General features: G+C 42.5%; 1 protein-coding gene across 1 annotated transcript; it reads right to left on the minus strand.

Annotated features, from left to right (window-relative positions):
* Positions 1-760: 760 nt before the first annotated feature.
* LOC307212661 (cytochrome P450 2K1-like) lies at positions 761-14348 on the minus strand. Its single transcript, XM_079970229.1, has 9 exons — positions 14077-14348; positions 12087-12249; positions 11434-11583; positions 10885-11045; positions 9671-9844; positions 5028-5175; positions 2090-2274; positions 1578-1719; positions 761-1202 (listed from the first exon to the last, which is right to left on the minus strand). The coding sequence occupies exons 1-9, from the start codon at positions 14257-14259 to the stop codon at positions 1015-1017; spliced, it is 1494 nt and encodes a 497-aa protein (XP_079826355.1). The 5' UTR covers positions 14260-14348; the 3' UTR covers positions 761-1014.
* Between the last annotated feature and the right edge of the window lie 2248 nt (positions 14349-16596).

Below are 16596 nucleotides of genomic sequence, written 5' to 3' on the forward strand. Positions count from 1 at the left end.
ATTCAAATGGGAGAAAACGAAGAGAGAATATTTCAAAGTCCACTTCACATGTAGCAAAAGATAACACAGTTATAAATCCAGAAAGCTTGAATATCAAATTTGTATCCAATATTATGTCCAAATATTATGTCCAACTTTTAACCACCATCAAAGAAAGAGTGTAACATTACCCCGCCCACCATTTTCAGCTGATCACTGTGAGGCAAATTGTTTCCATAGCGATCTTTTGGTGAATGACTAATCCCCTCTCCCCTTTGCTCTAGTCTGACATTTTCCCCTTAATAGCGGAGATTTTCTCCATAAAAAAGGCTCAAGAACCTTGGCCTTAACCCCTAAAATGGAACTTTCCTCTCTAAAAGAAGCTGAACAACTTTGGCTGCCAGTCCCCCCCCCCCGTGAGTAGATCGCAGTCTCGTGGGAGCTGGACGTCCCTGTTCTAAGCCAGAAGCAGAAAGTCACAGAATTAATTGGTAGCATGGAGATGCCAGAAGCAAACCTAGTTGCCAGATTTATTATTACAGACTTTTTAAAGAACCCAGAGGAAACAAAGCCATTGCCTGACATCAACAAATACAGTTCAGAATCAAAATACATTGCAGCCACAGATGTTAACATACCCAACTTCCTCAACCATTCCTCATAAGGCATGGTTTCCAGACTCTTTTTCATCTTGATCACAATTCCCTGCACATCTACCTGGGAATATGATGCTTCAAGATATTTGAAGGTATATGTTAACATGGGAATACATGCAACCAGATTTGTTGATTGATCTCTATGCCTCAAGTGTCATAAGAACTCAGGGCCAGGTTTTAAGTAAGAGATGCTCCAATGCTAGTTTCATGGGATTCGACACTATGGCAGGTAAAGGGGAACACTTCAGGTTTGTGACAAAGCATGCACCAATTCCACCACTAGGCTACTCAACCCAAATACCCTTGCAGAACAGGGGTGTTTAAGAAAGGCTCGCATTGCACACACAGGTAGGCTAAGCAAGCCAGGAGCTTGTGAGTCTTAGAAACGTGGCAGAGCACAGAGTTGGTGGGGCATGGGCGATGTTGTAAGCCCAACAGCAGGAGTAAGGTCCAGGTCTTCCTGAGATGTTCCAGGGGGTGGCTGGAAGGTGAATCTCTGCAGGAGACTTGTGAAGAAGAGGAAGAGCTCCATTTTGGCAAGAGTCTCACCTAAACATGCTCTCCGACCTGTAAGGACACACAGGCAGCAGAGAAACTGGGTTTAGCAGTTGCTCAATAACATCATCACAAATACTTTAAAGCAGATTAAAATGCAGAGATAAAATAACAGCTCACAGTGCCCATCTTAAAAGAATTATGAACTCCCAATACGAGCCATCATGCAATGGCAGGGGTGGGAAACCTTTCTCAGCCTGAGGGCCACATTCCCTGGTGAGCAACATTCCAGGGGCCACACACCAAGTGGTCAGATCTAGTGGCAGAAATGGCCACAGCAACTGATGTGATTCTTACCTTTGCACAATAGGTTACATTCCAGGCATGTAAAAATCCCATTGACTAAGTACACAATATGCTGATATACACAAAAGTAAAAAAAAATACCTGCAGAGAAAGGCATGAAAGCATCCCTCTTTAAGAATTTTCCTTCAGAGTTGAGAAAATGCCCAGGATAGAATTTATATGGTTTCTCCCATTGAGATTCATCGTGCAGCACAGAGGACAGCAATGGTATGATGTATGTCCCCTGCAAAGGCAAAGCAAGAGTCATTTTAAAATAACGTGTATGCCTCTGGTACAATAAATATTTAGTGTAGGAGAAATGAGATTTGAGTTCATCTGAGAAATGTCTTTAGTGTGACAAACTTTAATGTATAAACCATGATCTCCCACTAGAAATGGTTTCTTTCCCAACCTTGTGCTCCTTTCCACTGAGATCTGTTTAATGGGTTGAAGCTGATGCCTGACAGCTTCTGATGGGTAGATTGCTTGCTTACAATGCAATCCTATACAAGTCTGCGCAGATGTCACCCACACTGAAGTCCAAGGGGCTTACTCCCAGGAAAGCCTTAAAATGTATTGTAACTAGTGGGCAGCAGTTCAATGAAAAGGATCACCTTTGGAATGAAGTAGCCATTGAGGGTAACATCTGTAGTCGTGGCATGTGGCAGGTTGGTTGGGACAATATTGGCAAACCTCTGGATCTCATGGACCACGGCATCTGTATAAGGCATTTTTGTTCGGTGTTCAATCCTTGGCTGAGAAGATCCAACAACCTTTGCAATTTCTTCTTGGACCTTTACTGGTGGCAACAAAAAGAAATACGTTTATTTTTCTGCTAAGATTATGAAGGGATGTTCTATTTCTGTGCCATTATTGGGAAACATTGGTTCTCTTCTGTGTGGCATTCTGGGAGATTCTGGGAACTAGTGCTACACCCCCCCCCTTCTTGCCTTTCTTGAAATACTCAAGTCTCACCTTTAATCCTCTAGCTTTGCTTATAATCCCTCCTACACATTCCACAAAGCTGTACCAGGCACACAAGCATTCCCCTCTTTTGGTTCACCCTAAGTTCACACTGATATACTCTTATTCAATGTATAATTGATTATGTGCTCTTATGTTATGATCATAACATTAGTAATAGCTTTAGTCATATTATAATCAATCTTAGTTATAAGTGGATTAAGAGCTTTCATACCTGTCTAAGCTCTACCTTGTTTAAGTCTTTGAACTATTGAAGATTAATGTGTATATGTAATCCCGCCTTGTACCCGCCTTATGCATATGTTAACCAATCAGCGATGAGTTTCTTTGTCTCTATAATAGCCAATCAGCCACTAGCTCATTTGTGGCAATGCTTGTTAATACTCAATAAAAGAGAGACTCTGAGAGCTTGCCAAAAAAAGGACGTCTCTCTGATCACCACCTACTTGTCTGTCTTGATTCTCCACTCCTACAAGATTATCTCTTTGACTTTGGCTTTTGTCTCTCAAAATATTAATCTCTCCAGCATAGAACGGGAATAAACTTGTTCTACAATTCCATAGGCTCGCAAATTTAATCTCTAGAATTTAACAAATGTATTTTTAAGAAGGACAAACAAACAATTTAGACAATAACCTGATATACTGAGGGAGAGAAATTCATCCAGGAGGATTATTAAAATATCACTGCTGGGAATATCCTGAAGTGGTATCTTTTACATATAAAGGTCAAAAACAAAGATTTTGTGATCCTACCATGCCATACAAATTTTGGAGAAAATATGGTGGAAAATATGGTGGAGAAAGAGCATTTGGACAGGAAGAGGTGGAGGCAAAAGAGAAATAACTAAGAGCTATCGACTTATTTCGATGTTGGATAACGATTATAAACTGTTTGTAGACATATTAGCTGATAGGTTGAAAACTGTATTAAAAGAGAAAGCATTTAGACTCCGAGAAAGCATTTGACAATGTCTCCTGGGACTTTATATGTTTAAGGCTTTGGAATATATGGTTTGTGGAGACAGTTTTATAAAAGGAGTTAAGGCAATATATACTGATCCATCAGTAAGGCAATATATACTGATCCATCAGTAAGTAATGTATTGACTGAAAATAGTTAAATAACTAAAGGAACTAAAGGAACTAGACAGGGTTGCCCACTGTCACCTTCATTGTTTATAACAGCTTTAGAAGTTTTGGCACAAAGAATAAGATATAATTAAAAAAAGGTAAATAAAAGCGGGAAAGAGACAATAGGAAAAATATAATATAATATAATATAATATAATATAATATAATATAATATAATATAATATAATATAATATTATAATATTTCATATATAGCTGTTGGATATACTGTGGTGATATTTGTTGAGGAACCAATAGAATCAATCTCAAAGGCATTGGAAAAGATTTTTTATTTATTTTTTTAGAAATAGCAGGTCTTAAAATTAATAAAGATAAAACCAATGGAGGAGAATGAAACTTTTGTTACGTCAGCCATTAAATTGAATGTATTACTGACAATATTCTTTTCATTGTTTATTATTATTGTTGTTGTTGTTGTTGTTGTTGTTGTTGTTGTTGTTGTTATTTAGTGAATGTATATTATTTAGTGAAATCTTCAATGATACACTGGGCAATAGATATTAGTAATAATAAAGAAATGGAGACATGGGAAAGTTTATCAAATGTGGATCTAAAATTTACAGAATGTTATAGTTTAAGAGACAACTATATGAAAATGATACATGGATGGTACCTAACACCTAGTAAATTGGCTAAAATGTATAAATCCAAACTGAATATGTGCTGGAAACGTAAAAAGATAGAAGGCACTATTTTTCATATGTGGTGGTCTTGTAATAAGGTTAAAGTTTACTGGGAAATGATATATGATGAATTGAAAAAGGTGTTTAAGATGTTTAAAAAGCCATAAGCTTTTCTTATGAGATCAGAACTACCTAGAAATTTATTTAGTATAGAATATTTAGAAATTTATTTATGTATGCAATTTATATAAATTTATACACATTTATTTATTTATGCAATCATGGCTGCAAGATTAATATTTGCTCAAATATGGAATGATGAAGAGATCCCGACAAGAGAAGAATGTATACAGAAATTAATGGACTACGCAGAAATGGAAAAACTTACTGGGAGAACAAGATTATTATTATTTTTGGAAAGCAATGGAAATGGTTTATTATGAATTTATAAACAAACTGTAAACATACTAAGACATTGGCAGGATTAATGAAAAAACCCACAGTTTCAATATATCTATGGGATATATACAGAAATATATATCTAAAATAATATGTTGAGATAATTTGGAGTATGCAGGAATATGAAATGAAATGTAAAGAACCACAGAAAGAGGGAGAAGGGAGTTCCAGGTTGAAATGTTAAGCTTATGACTGAACAATTGTTGTAATTATATATATATATATATATATATATATATGCAACTTATAAATATTTTCTCTCTCTAATAGTTACATATAACTGGAATTTAGATATCTCAGAATAACGGGAGCCAACCCAATTAAAAGCACTCACTCTGAATTTCAGGATGTTTCATCATTAGTAACAGTCCCCAGCGCAGTGTGGTGGAAGTTGTCTCCATGCCAGCACCAAATAAGTTGGCCACAACAGCTTTTAAGTTTTCGTTGTGGAAATATGCATTCGTCTTCTTCTTCTTCTTCTCCTCCTGGGTTGCAAAGAGTATGAACTGATTAAAACGAATGTAATGAGAAAATTTCATGTGCAAAGATAAAAATGAATAGCTGACTGAACCCGATGATCCAAAATATCATTGCACATCACCCCAGTCGCTAAGTAGTGAGAGATTCCAGGCTTTCCAGACTATGCCATCATGATGATATAGGGTTTATTTATTTATTTTAAAATAATGTTCATTCATTTTCCAATTTAAATCTTCCAATTATTAACAAATCAAATGAAATCATATACAATATTACCAATTATATATTCCAAATTCAAAGAAATTTCAAAGGTAGGATTCCTCATGTCCTGGGTTTCAGAGATAATATATTTATTTGTTTTCTGCTTTCTTGTTAATTTCCAGTTTCCAAATTCTGATTTACCGTCCTTGTCTTCTCAATCAATCATTCGCTGGTATGTGACTCCCAATCTTGTTTTAACAGGAGCTTTTATTTCAATATTTCCCTTTCTTAGATTATTTTAAAAGACTGTTCTCTCTTGTTCATCTCCTTCTGCTGAAAGTCCTGGGCTTCCACCCAAAGTTAAGAATAACGGCCCTGTTTTCTCTTTGTTCTCTTTTGATGAACTGATGTTTTGAATGTGTCCAGTAAATGCAATTAGGTGAGGGTGTGCTTCATAAACAGTAAGTTATATAGAAATTGTTCCAGCTCTTCTATGCACTCCATGTCCCCCCACCAGTTTTCCCCAGCCCTAGGAAAACCGGCAGGCACCCAAAATCTGCTGTCACTCTCCATTTTTGGTCTGAATCTTAGTAATTTTTAAAAACAGGTGTCCCTGCTCGAGAGATTGAATCCAGAGAGTTCTTCTGTGCCAGGGTCCAGCACCCAGCGTCCTCTGCCCCCACATCTTGTTGTGGGCGACAGATATCAGACGATCTGTGGGTGAGACAGCCCCCTCATCCCCTGGAGGGATCAGCAGGACAAATGACCCTCATATTAGTCTTGAATTTCTGGCACAACTGGGTGTCCTATCTCATGGGAAGCAGCCATATCCCTTGGCAAGAAACAGGAAGTCCGATACAGGGTTTATTTACACATATATACAACCCGAGCATAAGATAGAGGTGGACCCCACTAACTTGCAACAGTATTATGACTGCATACATGGAAGCCAGAATTTTTGGCGAACACTTGTGGAGATCTGAAATCAGGGTTACCATAAAGTGTTGTTTTCTGCTGACATATATGGTTCTCAGTTGAACTTATTTAATGCATTTACTCATAGTCTTTAATGTATTTACTCATAAACTGGAAAAATGACACAGAAATACCACATATTCATCTGGAACTGTTTCATTAAACTGATATGGACAATGTGGTGCCCTCCATATTTTTGAGATTGCAACTCCCTTCAGCCACACTTTCTAACAGGAAGAGTAACACCAATAGAGTTGCTGGTTGTAATAGCTGCCCGTCCCCCTGGGAGCCAGAAGGGAGTGAAGAGAGGAAGGAGGTCTTCCAATTGTTCATTCAATAGTTGCCGTACGGCACCGACCAACAGTGGTGTGTTTTTCAGGATATTCACCATACTGAGCACTTTTTCTAAGATCCACACAGTCCTTGCTTATCAGGGATACATTCCTAGCATTTTTCTCTCACAAAGGCGCAGCCATGCAGTTTCACATTACAACCAGCAGATTCACAAGTGAGGCAGAGGATCAAAAGAAGAGTGAAATAACATTAAAACTTCTTAGCTGTTTAAAACCTTTATTTGGTACATATGTTAAGATATGCTTTTCAACAACTTATATTTCCACTATTACTTTGCTGCATATTTTGTCCTTTTTAAATCTATGCTGTAGTTCTCTCACGAAACAGTACTTGCCCAAAACTTGGATCTTAGCATCCAATAATTCTCCTTTCTACCATTTCCCCTCCTATCGTACAACTACTCTCCCAAATGGCCATCCTGCCTATCTAAAAGTGGCTCAGTTTCAGACTGCTGTGAATTTGCAGCAGGACAAACTAGAAAACAAAAAAGAAGAGAATTTTTTAAAAGAGAAAAGAAAAAGAAAGGGGAAGGATAATAATTCTAAGATCTTTATTATTTATACCTTAACCCTTATTCCAGACCCAGAAGAGTGAACCCTCCCAGTTCCCACCTCTTTCCTCAGCTTCCCACCCTGAGGGATCCTCTCTGCATCTCACACAGATCCTTTCATCTTTGGTCCATCTCCTTCCTGAGGGTATCTTCATTTATCCAAAATATAGAACTTCAAAAAACAAAACATACATGCAGATAGAACATACAGAGAATTAACAATGATTAAAAGTCACAGAAAACGCAAGCTAAAAAATAAAATAAAGCAAAGGAAGAAAAGTAGTCTTCCGCATCTCTGTATGTGAATTATGTATATAACTATTATTCAAAATATTCAGATTTTCACAACAGCTTCTTTTATTTGTTTCATCCCTTCATACAGCTGTAAAGCTGTTGTTTTCCTTTTAGGCAGGGAAAAGTCCAAGTCTTTTCCCACAGTTTCTATAGATTATTTTATCTGCAATTGCATCTCTGATCAAATCTCTCTAAACTTTCTGCACATCTCATCTCTTAACTGTGCTAACTGTTCATTATGGCATTTTCATATATTTTCAAGAAGCAATGAAGGAGTCAGTTATTTTTGCCTGATTAATGAGACCCCCTCCCCCCCACTTGAGCGTCTCCGTTATGCTGCCCTTGTGATGCAGATAGAATTCACTTTTATTTCCCAGTCAGGATAGCACAGGAAAGACAGGAAGAAAACAGTTTTATAGGCAATGTAGATTGAAAGTTAAAAGCAAATTCAAGTGTGATGGCCTGGGATTTGGACTCGGATGCTGAACCTGAGGGATCCCAGCCTGCACAGGATTCCCCGCCTCCAGAACCAGCTGAGCCAGAGCTGGGGCATGAGCCTGAAGGGTCCTCACCTGTGCTGGATCCTCAGGTGCAGGCATCAGCTGAGTCTGCTCTGGCTCCTGAGGTGATGGAGGACCCATGGCCTGCAGGTGCTCCACTCTCAGCCCCGTCAGAGGAAGCTGAGGTTGCCTCTGGGTCCGGTAACCCTCCAGCCTCTCCTGAGCTGCAGAGGCTCAGGGCAGAGAGGAGGAAGGAACTAAGTTCCTGCAGGAGGAGTGCTCGCCTCCAGGCCAGGAGAGGTGAGTCACCAGGGGATCGGGGCCGCCCTATGCCTCGGGGCAGATAAAAGTCGGCCAGCCCCAGTCCCAACTTGCAGGAGCATCATTGTTGGTTGCTAGTTCCCGCCTGGTCCCTGTCCTGCTTTCCTGCCTGAGCTCCTGACCCGCCCTGGCTCCCTGCTTGCATGCCTGTCCCTGACTTCACCTGACTCCCTGCCCTGCACCCAGCTTCAGCTACTATGGACTGCCTCCATGTTGCGCCTTTGACCACGGACCGGACTTGGACCTCGCCTCTCGGGTAACCCATGGGACCAGCACACCAGGCCTGTAGATCTGCTTTTACTTTTCAAACTCATCAGTAATTAGTTTAAGATTTTAGAAATAATTTCCAGCCTGTTATTTAGAACTTTGTTGTCACCCAACCACCTGTTTCCTTTTCTGGGTGCTAATTAAATGATGAGCAGAAACTCCAATTCATATTTATTTCCAGTCTTAAGTAAAGGTAAAGGTAAAGGTACCCCTGCCCGTACGGGCCAGTCTTGACAGACTCTGGGGTTGTGTGCCCATCTCACTTAAGAGGCCAGGGGCCAGCGCTGTCCGGAGACACTTCCGGGTCACGTGGCCAGCGTGACATCGCTGCTCTGGCGAGCCAGAGCCGCACACGGAAACGCCGTTTACCTTCCCGCTGGTAAGCGGTCCCTATTTATCTACTTGCACCCGGAGGTGCTTTCGAACTGCTAGGTTGGCAGGCGCTGGGACCGAGCAGCGGGAGCGCACCCCGCCACGGGGATTCGAACCGCCGACCTTTCGATCGGCAAGTCCTAGGCGCTGAGGCTTTAACCCACAGCGCAACCTGCGTCCCATTTCCAGTCTTAGTAATGGTTAAAAGAACTGAAGCCCTAATTTAAGGCTGATTGGTCAGTGCATGGGCCAATGTTTTTTCCTTGCTCCCCACCCTCAAAGCTTCCTATCTCCTTCAGTGTGAAGAACGCCTTCTTCTGAGCACATGAGGCATTATCCCATCCCCCTTTGTATCAAAAGGGAGTCTGGCAACCAATATTTATGACTTGATTACCTCTCATCACTGCATAATTATCTATAAATACATGTTTTCCTGATCAGGGATTTTTTCCCCAGAAATGCTGTTGAGCATGCAACCATTGACCCTGCAGAGGCAACTTCTGTAACACATTAACAATGGCTGACTATTGGGAAAGGGGAGGAAGTATGCCAGGTTGGTCCCTTCTGAAGTGAGACTTCCTGACTACAACTTTTGCATTCACTTGCGAATATGCCCTCAAAACATGAATTGAAAATGTCAATGCTTATTCTGGGCCAACTTACCTCTTGTTGTTGGATAAGAAATGAGTCAATAAAGCTCCTCTGGTCATTTTCATCCAGATCTCTGAGGTGTTTTATGAAAGTGGCATTTATGAAGGCAAACAGCTCAGCTCTGTTTTGATTGAAAGTCTTAGGAGCCCCCAATAGAAAACCAAGAGCAGGAAACACGTTATACAGCTGAAAGGATAAAAATGTGAAAAAGGAAAAAGAGACATTAGAAAAACTCAGTATTGTACTCTCAGCTGGGTCTTTCAGAGCAAAATTTATGTGCAAGCCCAGAATAGTAGGCTATGGCAGTTCTCCTCTGGAGGTTCGCCTTCAGAGAGGGAGATCTGCCCTTGGAGGCCCCTTCTGAGCCATCATGGAACCAACTATCACTTGTTTTTCCTTGTCCTTGGAGTCCTAACGGCAGTGAGGCCAGAAAGTGTGTGTGCGAAAGAGACTTTATTATAGTTATGGGATAACTGTGCCGTGTGAGTTTTCTAAATATTTTGCCACTCTGGGCGGCTTCCATAGAAACCAAATATACACTAAAATATCACAGATTAAAAACTTCCCTGAACAGGGCTGCCTTAAGATGTCTTCTGAATGTCACATAGTTATTTATCGCTTTAACATCTGATGGGAGGGCGTTCCACAGGGTGGGCGCCACTACCAAGAAGTCCCTCTGCCTGGTTCCCTGTAGCTTTGCTTCTCGCAATGATGGAACCGCCAGATGGCCCTCGGCGCTGATGGGGGTGGAGACGCTCTGGGCTTTAAAGGTCAACACCAGCACTATGAATTGTGTTCGGAAACATACTGGGAGCCAATGTAGGTCTTTCAAGACAGGTGTTATGTGGTCTCAGCGGCCGCCCCCAGTCACCAGTCTAGCTGTTGCATTCTGGATTAGTTGTAGTTTCCGAGTCACCTTCAAAGGTAGCCCCACGTAGAGCGCATTGCAGTAGTCCAAGCGGGAGATTACTAGAGCATGCACCACTCTGGCGAGACAGTCTGCGGGCTGCAGTCGTGTTGGCTGGGGCCCCACTCCCAGGCAGCCCTGATCCCGCCCCTTAAAAACAAAACACAAACTATACAGAACCAATAAAACAACAACAACGACCAAAGGAACAGTCCTCACCCAGTCCTCACCCAGCCGAGTGACTGGGTTTGTTTGTTATAATCAACTGGGTTTGTTATAATCAACTGTTTGTTTGTTTTAATTGTAAAAAATAGATTACCGTGACTGAAAAGCTTCCGGCGAGCCGGCTATTTTCATTGACCAACTTCAGAAGTCTTATGTATGTGGGATCTTCATAATCAAATCGCTTGTCTAGTAGTATGGCCACTATTATATTAGCAACAGCTGCATTCATAATTGTGGTGGTCTCAAATGGTTTTCCTATACATAAATATGACAGTTAAGCAAAAATATTCTGTTTAAAATGTGGGATGTAAAACACATAAGAGACGAGTACAGCATTCCTAGAATGGACATGCTAAATCTGTTCTTTGTTGTCTTAAATCCCTACTGGCAGCTTCCCTATGAGTAGACCTCATTTAACAAATAAACTGATCCTAAGTGCTGCTGGATGTGGCCATAGCTGGGCTAAGAAATGCTTGGAAGTCACAGGAGTTATTGCAGTACAATCTGCATGTTACAGGAACAGTCCAACTGCAGCGAACCCTGGGATCTGTGCTTCTGGAAGTTAGGAATATGTAACACAATAGTCTTGGCACCTTTAAACTATGCTAGTATAGTTATGCACCAGAGGAAAACACCAACTCACCTTCGTAAGATTCAAAATTCTTTATCAGGACACTGCATTCCTCAACAATTCTGTCCTCTATGGTCCTCTTTCCCATTCCGTAGTCCCGTAATGTGCTTAAAGCAAACCGCCGCATCACTTTCCAGTTCTCACCATTAGAAAAAATTACACCTGATGAGACGGGAGGAAAGGTTTCATGTCTGCATGGCCATTGTACAAAAATATCAATAAATTGTGTTCTGCATTTCTTGCATGGAACTGAGAATGGATCCCAGCTATTCCCCCCTGCTAGAGGGTGGCTCGGGCTCCCGCCCACAACCACTCCCCTCTCTTCCAGGAGGAGAGTCTTTATCCACTGAAAGTCAAGACCAAAAAAAGGCTGACCTGGTCCACTCTTTTTAACATTTTAGCTTGATCTGCAGAAATCCACATTTGACATTTTTTGTGACACATGTTCAGCCTAATGCCTGCAGATACTCTGTCAATGTCAAAGGCACTGAGGTGGGTTGAAAAATTGGCAAGGATTTCCCCCACAGGAAACAATGGATTTCGATGACTTGCTTTGCAAACACTCATCTTACAAACCATTTCTTGGGAACAGATTGTGTTCACCTGGTGGGAGCAGTGTGTGTCTGCAAGCATTACCAGTTCCAGTAGAAAGGGAGGGTCCTCACCAAAGCCTTGTGCAAGCTCTTGAAACATTGGAACGATGGGCCTGTCAGCAAATGCGTCCGCCTGATTAACCAGAGCCTCCTTTACTGTCTCATATCCTGTCAACACCACAGCTTTCTGGGGTCCCATTTGGATGCTGAAGACAGGGCCATACTGCTTTGACAGCTGGAATTCAACAGAAGAAAAAATGAGAAACAGAGTTCTGGCATACCCAAAGAATATATTAATGCAAATTGTCTCTGACAGAACCAAGACTGCATTAACTACCACCCAGTCTCAAATCTTCCATTCTTGGGCAAGGTGATTGAGTGGGTGGCTGCTGAACAATTCCAGGAACGTCTAGAGGATGCAGACCATTTGGATCCCTTCCATTTGGGATTCAAGCCTCATCATGAGACTGAAACTGCCTTGGTTGTGCTGCTCGATTATCTCCGGCCGGCTAAGGACAAAGGTGAAAGCTATTTCCTAGTTCTGCTGGATTTCTGTGACCTTTGATATCATCGACCATGACATCCTTCTGGACCATCTAGAGGGGCTGGGATCTGGGGGCACTGTTATACAGTGGGTTCACTACTTCTTCCTGGGGCGTGTCCAGAAAGTGGTGTTGGGGGATGAGTGTTCAGGCCCCTGGGCTCTCACTTGTGGGGTATGCGGATAATAAACAGCTCTACCTCCCTTTTAAATAAAAACCATTGAAGGTGGTGAAGGTCCTGTGTGAGTGTCGGGGGGCGGTTGGAGGATGGATGGTGGCTGACAGATGGAGGTTGAATCCTGACAAGACAGAAGTACTGTTTTTGGGGGACAGGAGGCAGGCAGGTGTGGAGGACTCCTGGTCCTGAATGGGGTAACTGTGCCTCTGAAGGACCAGATGTGCGGCCTGGGATTCATTTTGGACTCACAGCTGTCCATGGAGGCGCAGGTCAATTCTGTGTCCAGGGCAGCTATCTACCAGCTCCATCTGGTTCGCAAGCTGAGACCCTATCTGCCAGCAGACTGTCTTGCCAGAGTGGTGCATGCTCTAGTTAACTCCTGCTTGTACTACTGCAATGTGCTCTATGTGGGACTACTTTTGAAGGCGACCCAGAAACTGCAACAAATCCAGAATGCAGTAGCTACACTGGTGACTGGGAGTGGCTGCCGAGACAATATACCACTGGTTCTGAACGACCTACGTTGGCTCCCAGTACGTTTCCAAGCACTATTCAAAGTTTTGAAGCTGACATTTAAAAGCCCTAAATGGCCTCGGCCCAGAATCCTGAAGGAGCGTCTCCATCCCCACCGTTCAGCCTGGACACTCAGGTCCAGCGCTCAGGGCCTTATGGTTGTTACAGGGGACCAGACAGAGTGTCCTGTGGAACGCCATCCCATCAGATGTCAAGGCAATAAACAACTATCTGATTTTTAGAAGACACCTGAAGGCACTCCTTTTAGGGGAAGTTTTTAATGTTTGATGTTTTATCATATTCTTAGTCTGCTGGGTGGCCGGGGAAACGCAGCCAGATGGGCAGGGTATAATTAATAAATTATTATTATTATTATTCAGTTGTGGCAGAACAAATATTTGCTAGGCATAATCAGAAAACCAGAACAAAATAGGCAGTTGTAAGTGATTATACCTTTAATGGCACCTCTCAAATCTAGTTTAGAAAGATAGGCTGAAGGAGGAGGCTGGGCTGGGCAAGGTTTGCATTGGCACTTTTTCATCCTTGAAAATGGAGGCAGAGTCAAACGGGATTCGACACCAAACACCTTGTTCAAATTACCAGTTATAAATTGCAACTGGTTATAAATTGAAAATATGACTGGGAATGTTAAGAGGCGGTTCTGTAGCACACAAAGGGGAGATGAGATTTATAGGCTCTAAAAGAACAAAATGTAATGCATTATTGATATTATTATTAATACTACTACTACTAATTTTCTACCCCGCTCATCTGATTGGGCTTCCCCAGTACCCTTCAGCCTTGGCATGGGAAGACCTGGAATCTTTACCTTTAACATGGTTCTGTGAGGCCTCTTGATATCCATGATGTGGAGATTCCCAATGAGAGGTAAAGGCCTCGGTCCTGGTGGAAGAGTTTGGGAGCTCTTGTTCCAGAAAGTGCCCAGTTTCAAAACAAAGGAAATCATAAGGATAAAGAGGAACAATGCTGGAATTGGCTCCGTCCAATCCATTTCGTTTCAGCAAGCAATTTTTTTGGGGTAGTGGTTATAATGAAAGCCACAGTGCAGTTTGGTCGAGGACAATGTCTTGCAACTGCAGTGAGCAACATATATATTATGCTAGGTACTGTCTCAAGCTAATCATTAAACCATTATTAAACTCTCTTGAACCTGGCTGCAGACCTGTCACCCAGATTATGTGTAAAATTAATCTGTTATCATGGGTGTAAAGGGCAGCATTGTGAAATTCTTTGTAATCATTGAACTGTATTCAGGGATGGATTTCTGAAAGTGCACCAGTATGGACTTCTGGAGAGGCAAGATGGCAAGCGCCACAGCAGCATGGAGCTCCTGAGGACCACAAGCACCAATGGCACTGCCTGGCTGGTCCCAGCATCGCCACCATGGCTGGGAGGGGGGTGCATTATTTCATTAACGGCGAGGCCACGCATCAAAACAAAGCATTGCAAATGCGTTTTTCTACCCTGCTGGTGCAATCCCCAATGGTTGTAGCCAAAACTAATCGTTGCATCCATAAAAGAGACGAGCTCAAAACGGTGGCTTTTCTTTTTGGTTTCTCTGGAATGTTAGAGAGAGCCTGTTTTACAGGCACGAGGGGGAGGTTCTTGCTCTGTGTGTGCAGAAGAGGCAGAAAAGGGCGAGGGAAGGAGGGAGGCCGCCCACCAGCTGGCGGGGGGATGGGAGGGGGAGCTTCTCATGGCCCACTGACGCCCCTCCCTGGCCCGCCCCTCGCCTCCACCAGCAGCCTGAGTAGGAAGGAAGCGAAGCACCAAGCGGGCAAGCAGGCGATCTGTGGAGTAAGGCTTTTTCCTGGATGACGGGGCAACCCGCCCATGACTCCCAAGCCTACAGTGAGCTGGGGGAAGGGGGAGCTTTGCCGCTTTGCCAGGGGCCCCGACAGATGTCGGCTTGGGAGTCGTGGGCAGGGATACGCATGCAGAGTGTCACCCTCCCTCGGGATGTCACCCGGTGTGGCCCGCTCCCACTGCACCCCCTTGCTCCGCCCCTGAGCAGAGCTCTAAGGCCTGGAGGCATCCGGAGCAAAACAGAAAAAAAGCAAAAACCTCCATATAAAAACCTGGCAACCCAAAGGCTAACACTGTCTAAAAGACTTCTTCGAAAACAACAAAGCTACAGTGCAGTTTGGTCAACAACAGTGTCTACCAACTGCAATGAACAGCCCATATATTATGTTACATAATGTTTCTAGCAAATCATTAAACAATCCCTCTGATTTTTCTTCTTCTCCACAACTATTCAGAGCTGTACAATGGATTATTTGCCTTTCAGTTTAATGTTTATTCAAGTGAGTGGTGCTTATTTGCAGAAACTAATGCTTTCCAGAACAGATTCAAATGCTCTTGAAGTCGGTGAACTCATCACCCAGGATTACCTGTCAACTTAGTTTGTTTGTTACACTGGGAGTAGAGAGCAGCATTGTGAAATCATTTGCAGATGAAATTATTCCACTTTAATTAGGTACGACTGCATTGTGTCCAGTATTTCCTGAGCTTTCTCCAATTGAAACACTCATACAGTGGTGCCCCGCAAGATGAACGCCTCGCAAGATGGAAAACCGGCTAGACGAAAGGGTTTTCCGTTTTGGAGGCGCTTCGCAAAACGAATTTCCCTATGGGCTTGCTTCGCAAGATGAAAATGTCTTGCGAGTTCCTGCGGGGTTTTTCCCCCTTTTTTCCCTCTTTTCCTAAGCCGCTTATCAGCTGATCCGCTGATAAGCCGCTTATCAGCTGATCCGCTAAAAGCCGCTAAACCGCTAATAGCGCTAATCCGCTAAGCTGTCAATGGGCTTGCTTCTCAAGACGAAAAAACCACTATACGAAGAGCCTCACGGAACGGATTAATTTCGTCTTCCGATGCACCACTGTACATATTTTCTTTTTTAGCATAGTTTTTATTCATTTTCATCTTGAAACTGTTTAACATGGTGGCATTAGGGTATATCTTTGTATACATTAGAGCATACGACATGCAAGAATGTGAACAAGGAAAGACAATAACTACACTGTACATCCTCTCATAGTGCCTAAATCCATTCCTCCAATGGTTATGGGGCCCAGTGATACTTTGAATTTTATCATAGTGGGTGTGGCTGGATTTTCTTAAGAGAGATGAGAGATTCAAAGCGGGCATTTTTTCTATTTCCTGGTGAGACCATGGAGACTTCCACTCACTCCAATGTGAAAGGAATTAGCTCCATCTTCCATCTCAGAGCAGTAGCTAGGGAGAGGTTTTGAATTTTCCTCTTGTGGAGATTGAAGTTTTGATTTTGAATTTGACACATTTTCACCATTTTCATTTTTCATATGA

The sequence above is a fragment of the Podarcis cretensis genome (genome assembly GCF_951804945.1).
Source record: "Podarcis cretensis genome assembly, chromosome: 3".
Taxonomy (NCBI): domain Eukaryota; kingdom Metazoa; phylum Chordata; class Lepidosauria; order Squamata; family Lacertidae; genus Podarcis; species Podarcis cretensis.